Source organism: Monomorium pharaonis, chromosome 9 (genome assembly GCF_013373865.1).
Source record: "Monomorium pharaonis isolate MP-MQ-018 chromosome 9, ASM1337386v2, whole genome shotgun sequence".
Lineage (NCBI taxonomy): Eukaryota > Metazoa > Arthropoda > Insecta > Hymenoptera > Formicidae > Monomorium > Monomorium pharaonis.
This window is the reverse complement of record NC_050475.1, coordinates 21,526,496-21,534,784: the sequence shown is the minus strand read 5'-3', so window position 1 is coordinate 21,534,784 and position 8,289 is coordinate 21,526,496. Positions and strand designations below refer to the sequence as shown.

The following is an 8,289-nucleotide window of genomic DNA, read 5'->3' as shown; positions in this document are numbered from 1 at the left end:
TATTCGCCACGGTCGCAACGTAGACAATTGTTTCGCGGTTTGGATCCGCGACGCGATCGATCTCTCTCTTTCTCTCTCTCTGTCGCGCGTGCTCTCCCACCAGACATCTTGCCACGGTTTCGGTTGCCGCACTCCGCAGCTCGGTAGCTCGTGCCCGTAAAAAGAGGGAAAGAGAGAGCGCGAACGCCTATATAGCGATATATAACCGCTATACATATAGGTATATACAAGGCACCTACATAAGAAAGACAGCGCGCGAGCGACAGTGGGCACGAGTGAAGCTGAGAGCACGTCTATAAATAGGACCGGAGAGCGAGATGAAGCCTCCTCTGCACTTCGCGGTATACCTTCCGCTGCTCTCCGTCTCACCGCGAGAGAAATCCCTCCGAGGACTCTCTCCTCCTTTCTCTCTCTATCTCTCTCTCCCTTTTTTCTCTCTTTCTCTCCCTCTCTATGTTTTGTCGTCCCTTCGTTCCCCGCGTAAAACGTCGCGTCTTCGTCTTCCTTTATCTTAATAGATATCTGTCTTGGCTTGGGGACAGTTTTGTTCTTTTTTTTCTCCTCGTCGCACCGCTCTCTCTCTCTCTCTCTTCCCGCTCGATAGTCCTCTTCCTTTTTTATTAAATGAACGAAGAAGTGACGAAAAGACATTTCATCACGGACAAATCAGAACCTCAATCATATTTTAGTTTAGATAAATTGATGTTTCAGTTATAAATATAAAAATCAGGTATTTCAATAATAAAAAACTTATTCGGCTCAGCGTCTGAACACCTGTTGTCTCCAGAACGAGAAAAGGCCGGAACTTTCCAGGACATTCTATGCCGGCTTGAAGCGATACCATCGATTATTCATTAAATAGCAAAAGCACGGGGCTGCATGCAGGGTGTTCCGCGTTGCATGATCTTACGTCACGATTTCGAGGTTCGAGAGAAGTAATTCCCGGTATTAATGGACCAGACGGATTCGTGGTATTCTTCAGAATCAGCGCGCGCTGGTATTGAAGTGAAAAATCCAGCAGCGCAGAGTGGTGAGGGGTAAGTGTGTAGGTGGATAAAACCGGCCGGGGTGCGCCGGTGTCGTTACTCCGTTGCGTCGCAGCATCCGCGAAAGGCCCTGCTAGGGGTTAGGGTCACGTCACGGCGAATGGAAGAGCGGTGGCAGCGCTGAGGAGGGGACGGGGAGGCAGAGAAAGGGAGAAGAAAGAGAGAGATTGAACGCGCGCGCGCGCGCGACAGAGAGAGAGAGAGAGAAAGGGAGACGGCGGGGAGAGTTCATTGAGCAACGGCACGTGTACGCGAGATAGAGAGTGCGGCTGCGAGATATGAAGTGAGACCAGGGGGGTGGAGAGGGGGGGGTGTGGAAGGAGAGTACGGCGAAGCCGGAGCAGCGGCAGCACGGCGGCAGTAGGGCGAAAAGGGGTTGCCAAGCGACCATAACCGTGGGTTGCCCTTGACGACTAGTTGCGTCACTGCAGCGTCGCGTGACGTCACGCGACGCCACTGCCCTTGACCGTCGTCGCGGGGATGACACTGGGGAGAGAGAACGTCCTGGCGACCCTGCAACTCCGTCGCTCCCCTGCACCCCTCCCTCCGCCCCTGCGCTCTCCGTGACACTGGGATACGCAGGGATACAAGTCTATATATAGAAGCGAACTAAACACACACACGCATACGGCGTACGTAGAGCACGCGGCTCACCTTTTGGTGAGCGGACTCCTGCGCTGGAACGCAGCCCCCGATACGCATCGCGTATCGCGGTGTGTTTTGACACGCGACTCGAAATAGCATTAGCGCGCCTGCCGCCGACGCTATTTTCGGAATTACGCCTGCCGCACGGTTATTGTTACTCCGACGATAGATAAAGAGAGCGAGCGAGCGAGAGAGAGAGAGAGAGAGAGAGAGAGAGAGAGAGTCGGCGGGTGCTCGCGAGAGCCCTCGCCTCTGGTAATCGATTGACGCGAGTTTACACGTCGCGTGCAATATTTATAGAATGACGCGCGGGGCTTGTTTAACGTAATGCGGGCTCACTTAATACAATTCCCACTTGTCAATGACGACAGTCGCTGCCTCTTCCGCGACCGGCTTTTCATTTTCCAGTCTTTTTTTGTTTCTTCTACACTCTTCCCCCATTGCCGTCAAAACGCATCGTGAACGTACAATTGTGAAAATAATTTCATCGGAGATTATGGAAATCAATCTGCGCGAGAATTCACTGTTTCCCCCACCCAATTTTCCTTCGTCGGTTCCTTCTTCACGGGTAGCTCATCGACGGAAATTTGGCCACAGAATGTAGGCACAAGAAATTTTATTTAAGTTATGCATGTGTCACATCTCAAAGTATTATAAAAATATAAAAATTGTTCCATTACGTTATATTGGATTGCACTGAAAATGATTGAAATTTTTTTGTTCTCTTTGCTCTTATTTCTTATATATGTATATAATTGTATTTTACGTTACTTATTTGCAAATTTGATTTAAATATTTACACCGGTGAATAGAAAATTAATAGAGAAAAAAGAAGAAACTTAAGAAAGTTGGACATTCAAAATTTTGATAACTTTCGAGTTATATATTGTACAGCCGAAACATCCTTAAAGCGTTTTCTATTATAACAAACGTAAAGGAACCGCGTTTCATCATCGTGTCCACGTTCAGAATCCAATGAAACCTTTCTGCTCTCCTGATCGTTGTTTTCCCCGTCATCCCTAGACGCGTGAGATATCATTTCGCGACTAGCCATTATCCTTTTCCTTCTTGTCGTAATTATACTATAAAAAGAACCAAGTAATGTGATGTCTATAATTAACAGTTTTACATAATTACGAAGAGAGAGAGAGAGAGAGAGAGAGAGAGAGAGAGAGAGAGAGAGAGAGAGATCGACTAATTGTACAAATTAATCTAATCTTGTGAGGTACATTTATACATCGAAAGATCCATCGATAATAAATAGTTCAGTCGCTAAAATACAACTGTATATTGTTTTCCGTTCTCGCGTACTCTGTTGTTCGAATAAACAGGTGTTATATATATTCCTGCACGGCGAAATATGTTACACATTCCACAGGTGTACCTTCTATAAATATTAAAGGTATTTAAGAACGCGTTATTTACGCGTTGTGTATCCTGCGAGGCGAGAGTGTCTCTCGAAATAACCATGGAATATATTTATTATAAAACGTGAAAACACATCGATAGCAACATTCGTCAATTTCTGGGAAACCGATTCGACAACGGGAATATATCGCGCGGGGGAGGGACGAGTGCAACCTGAATGTAACTTCCGCAGAATTTCATTAAGCAACATATTTAATTTTTTAAATGTAAAACGCGAAAAGCTATTTTATGATTTTCGATATATATCTCTCGCAACAAATTTTTCCTTTGCCTCGTTGCGCGAATTCCCATGTTATCTATCGATGGCAACGGATTATCTACCCACACGTAATTCACACTTTTATCTCGTCTTTTCGATGAACGTGCGATAACGCGAGGGTATTCATTAGATATCGTTATTATTTGGCGGATACATTTTATGTATACGTAAAACGTTCGGTAATGAGCACAGAACGATATGCTTGAACCGAATAATTGGTCGAACGGTTCATTCGCTTTCGTTGGTTATTCTAAATGTTGGACATACCGGATTAAAACAGACGAAAAATATCGCGAAATATACGTATTATTTCAGGCAGGATTATGCAAAGATAAGAATAAGACCCCGTACCTCATAAATTTGGCGCATATATACGCTTTCCGTCGGTGAAATAAGCGATTATTTTTTCAGTTTTAACAGTACGAATCGTCTCATACGTCCGAGCTTCAAATTAACCGTTAGTTCTAAGCGATGACACACAAGTATCTAGACGCGAATTAACTTTACGCGAGTATATGCAGATGGCGGTTCAGCGCCATCTGACATTGGACTTTCCATTTCCGGTTTATGTATTTTTAACTCGAACGAATCTAGACGTTCGTTCTTTATGACTGTCGATTAATTTAAATTTGTACTTTCATTAATTTATTTATTTTTTAATTTTGTTAAACAATTATTTAATTTTTTCGCATTTAGCGCAATTAAGACGTGAAATGATGCAATAGCGAATATTTAAAGGTTTCTAATATTAAAAAACAATCCAAAAATGGAAGATATCAATAACGTTATGAATATATCTGTATGCGCGCTCATTTCAAACAAGCTAAATCGTCAAAACTTTTAAACGCTTTTTTTTAAATAAAAAGAAGCATTTTTTGTATATGTATATCCTCGTGTGAGCATATAACACACACACACACACACACACACACACACACACACACACACACACACACACACACACACACACACACACACACACATTTATATATATATGGATCACGACGCAATGTGTACCAAGAGAAAATAGTTAAAGAATAGTTAAAATAGTTAAAGAAAATAGTTAAAAAATGTATATCCCATAATTTTAATATATATATCGTGATAAAATTGTGACGCAATCGGTATCTTATAATACTATTTTGGATCTATAAGTCTATTATTAAAATAACATGTTTCTGTATTATAAAGATATGAATAATAAACTGTATAACAATGGATTCATTTGACACATTGATCAACATGTGTAGTAAAAATACGTCTGTAATTCTTTTCCTTGAGATGATAAGTATACGCAAAGTGAATATAATATAAGAAAATGTATGAAATGTAGTATGCATATATTTTTTTCTGTTAAAATATTTGTCATTTATACAAACGGAATGATTTTATTAGAATTGGATTTTTAATTCGACTCATTTAAACGGTACATCAAGAGTCTTAAATTATTCTTATTTTTGCTATTATTCACTCACGTATGGTCATCTTAAGGAAGATCAAATGTGCTTCGGCGGATTATAATATTCATCTGTGTACACAAAATTATATACTTTGTATACGCCACTCGAATGCCTCACTGTGTCTTTTGTTTAGATCAGACAATCTTGTTATGTTACATATTCTCAAGGATTTTTTTTTACAGCTCATTGTATTAAATCAAGTATTATAAAAACTTCAACGAGAAATAGGAAGAGTCTGTTTCTCGAGCCATTTAAGAGCCTGGCTGTTTTCTGGTCCTTGTAGTAAAGGTCTTAAGACCTCCAAACATTTCACATGATAATTATTTAAATATTCAATCTAGAATAAGACATGTCATAAAAAAAACATGTAAAATATCTTTAAAATCAGAAATATATAAGAATGTGCATACCTCCTTATCCGTAAGCATTGACTCATCGAGTAGACTCGTTTGAATAGGTACAAGCGTCATTGTTTCAAAAGTCAGGAAACCTCGGTTCTTGTGATTGTAAGGCGTTTTTGCAGGAATGACTAATTCGATATTTTCCAATCTAATACCAAACTTCCCATCTTCGTAATATCCTGGCTCTAATTTTTGAGATACATATCGTGCTTAATTGTTTTGCGATTACGTAAATAGCTAATTCTATTTATATATTTTTACCTCATACCATTTGATAAGAACATTCCTGGTTGTAAACCTGGATCATCCGGATGCGGCTTCCATGAAATACCAATCGGCTCCTCATGGACATTGAGATAGGAACCAACTCCATGGCCTGTACCATGAAGATAATCGAGACTGCAAAGTTCATTCGCTATTAGAGATAATAAAAATTTTTCTTACGTAAAATGATATTTAGAGTGTTTACTTCAAATTTTGTAAAAAAATTTCCTGAAAATTCCCGAATTTTTCAGAAATTTTATTCAAAATTCCAGATAAGAATTTTTTTAATGTAGCTTTGAAATAAATTTATTTTATTAACTTATTAGTGTTCCCCCTTTATCATACAATCACAAAGAAAAAAAAATTCAAAACTTAAGTTCTATATTTTTCATTATTAAGAAAAAATAATCAAAGAAATATTTTTGTCAGAGAAACAAATCGAGAATTTAAATCTAAAAGTAAAATAACAATTCATGATAGAAAAGAAATTCCCTGAAAATTCTAGGTTTTTGAATTTGTCTCAGAAGTAAACAAGCTGAGTATGTTATAATTTAATAAAAATTTGTATACCCAACGCTCCATAAACTTTCACGCGCCAGTGTGTCAAGATAGTTTCCCTTCGTCTTCAAGGGGAACGTCATGGTTGATAGTCGGCATTGTCCCTTAAAAACTCTGGTGAAACATTCGCGCTCGAAATTTGTGGGTTTACCAAAGTGTAACGTTCTCGTTACATCTGTCGTACCGTCTCGATACTGTGCGCCGGAATCACAGAGATAAAGTTCTTTGTCTGTAATAGGCACGTCAGTCTCTGTTGTAGGTGAATAATGAATAACCGCTCCGTGAGGACCGACAGATGATATAGTGGTAAAACTTAATCCAACAAAGTGATCTTGTTCCCTTATAATATAAGAAAATTAATTTCTTGTATCTACAATATCTACATTTTACATTTGCCTTACAATTAACTTACTGTCTAAACTTTTCCAGCCGCGTCGCACCCGAGATCTCCGTAATACACTCGTTCGTGTTTTTGATCTTGTCCTCCAGCCAAGCGAAATATTTCACAAGAGCGACGGAATCTCTCACATGCGACGCTCTCATACCCTTTATTTCGATAGGATTCTTTATCGACTTCATAACGCTAATAGGCGTAATATCCGTATGCTTCTTGATATCCCCGCAATCTGCGTGTAAAGCGTAGCTGGATTTATTGCTGATCCAAATTTTATCTTGATCCGAACACAAGTTTACGAGGTCTTTCATGTAAATGTGTATGTCTTCATAGGGGTGAAAGACTGGATCAACGCTTTCATTCTTCAGTTGCTCCAATGCCTCCTGGCTGACTCTACTTCTGTCTATGAAGATATGTACATCTTTCATGGTGAGAACGACGTACGCAAAGAAGACAGGATTGAAAGGTATATCGGAGCCTCGCCAGTTCAGTAGGTACGCGATCGCATCCAATGCGGTCACCACGAGTACAGTCGCATTGTTCTTCTGCATAGCGTCGCGACACAGTCTCACCTTGTTTCCCGCGCTCTGGCCCGAGTAGCACAACAATTGCGGAAGAACCGCATTGGCCGTCGGCGGCGGTTGCTCGTCAGCCCACACCTTGTCTACCAGGTTCTCAGGAAGTGGGATCAGGCAGTGACCGGCAGAGGTTAGACTAGTGTGCAATCGTGCCCATTCCGTGTAACTTATTAAATTGGCATCTGCTCCAACCACGGACTTTGGGGGTAAATTCGCGGCGAGCCATACGGCGATGGTAGGCGTGTCGAGCAGACCTTCCCTCATCAAAGTCCATGCATCTGGTGGATCCAGCTCTGCCATAGCCTGTTGATAGTACCTGCCGTCTGTCCACAGCAACGCTGCGTCCTGCATGATGACCACCGTGCCATAGGAACCACGGAATCCGCTGATGAAGCGTCGCCTCTGGTCTCGCTCGGTCGAGTATTCCGACTGATGCGCGTCCTCCCCGTTGACAATCAGCGCCTGAATACCCTTGTCCCGAATACCCCCCGCTTGCACGTTTTTCATCAACGCGCGAAGCTGCGTTAACTTCCAAAGTCCGTTTCTCCGTACCATCTTGCAGACTACAAAGAACGTTTTGTTACTTCTTTCGTAGCGTTATATCAATCAACACAGAGAGAGATATATAAACAAAAACAATCGGAGAGCGTAACAAAGCTCGTTCCTCACCTTTGCGAGATACTGTATAGTTCAAACACTCCTCACGTCGCTCTACCAACGCATTTGTCACGACGGAGAATAATAAGGCGAATCTTTTCTTTTTATCTTCCGGAGAACCACAGGTGCCACGTTACTTATCAGTATCTCGTAAACACTCGTCTCGACGTGTTGTCCTCTCTCGAACGATCAATTATCTTATCTTTGCTCTGATAAGAAAGAGCGATCATACATCGTATATCTGATACGAGTGCGTCCTTATCTCCTCGGGTACAGACGCGTGCAGAATGGTGAATCCGCTTTCTCGGATGGTGATGCTCCGTTACGCGGCCGACAACAACACGCATCCAGTTCCCGGCGGTACATCATATGTGTCTCACTTCGCTCGCGTGTTGGTCTCTCGGCGAGATCGATCCCAAATTTCTCGACTTCGAGACTTCGACCCCGATTGCCCCGATATCTCGCGAGACCCTTGTCGTTCCGTTTGCACGCCCGCCGCCAGCGGCCAGACACGTCGGGGCCCGACCGGCCAATCAGCGTGCGTGTTTCCAATGTATTTAAAGCTGGTCACACACACTTTCCGTAGAACGTAACAGTAA

At 41.9% G+C, this 8,289-nt stretch overlaps 1 protein-coding gene across 2 annotated transcripts; it reads right to left on the bottom strand.

Moving 5' to 3' along the window:
- Nucleotides 1-4,107: 4,107 nt before the first annotated feature.
- LOC105838676 (xaa-Pro aminopeptidase ApepP) lies at nucleotides 4,108-8,176 on the bottom strand. 2 transcript variants are annotated; one of them, XM_012684408.3, is made up of 6 exons: nucleotides 7,703-8,166; nucleotides 6,474-7,596; nucleotides 6,074-6,400; nucleotides 5,508-5,638; nucleotides 5,249-5,424; nucleotides 4,108-5,175 (listed from the first exon to the last, which is right to left on the bottom strand). In XM_012684408.3, the coding sequence occupies exons 2-6, from the start codon at nucleotides 7,586-7,588 to the stop codon at nucleotides 5,053-5,055; spliced, it is 1,872 nt and encodes a 623-aa protein (XP_012539862.1). In that variant the 5' UTR covers nucleotides 7,589-7,596; nucleotides 7,703-8,166; the 3' UTR covers nucleotides 4,108-5,052. The 2 variants fall into 2 exon arrangements, with proteins under 2 accessions (XP_012539862.1, XP_036147624.1); XM_036291731.1 differs by lacking the exon at nucleotides 4,108-5,175 and having other exon boundaries at nucleotides 5,255-5,424; nucleotides 5,501-5,638; nucleotides 7,703-8,176.
- Nucleotides 8,177-8,289: the final 113 nt, after the last annotated feature.

Excerpts from the sequence above, each read along its gene's own strand:
- LOC105838676 (XM_012684408.3), bottom strand. The coding sequence starts at position 7,588 with ATGGTACGGAGAAACGGACTTTGGAAGTTAACGCAGCTTCGCGCGTTG. Across the intron at positions 5,639-6,073 it reads GAAAGTTTATGGAGCGTTGG|TCTCGATTATCTTCATGGTA; the intron begins GTATACAAATTT and ends TGAACTTTGCAG. Across the intron at positions 5,176-5,248 it reads CAATGCTTACGGATAAGGAG|ATTGAATATTTAAATAATTA; the intron begins GTATGCACATTC and ends GTCTTATTCTAG.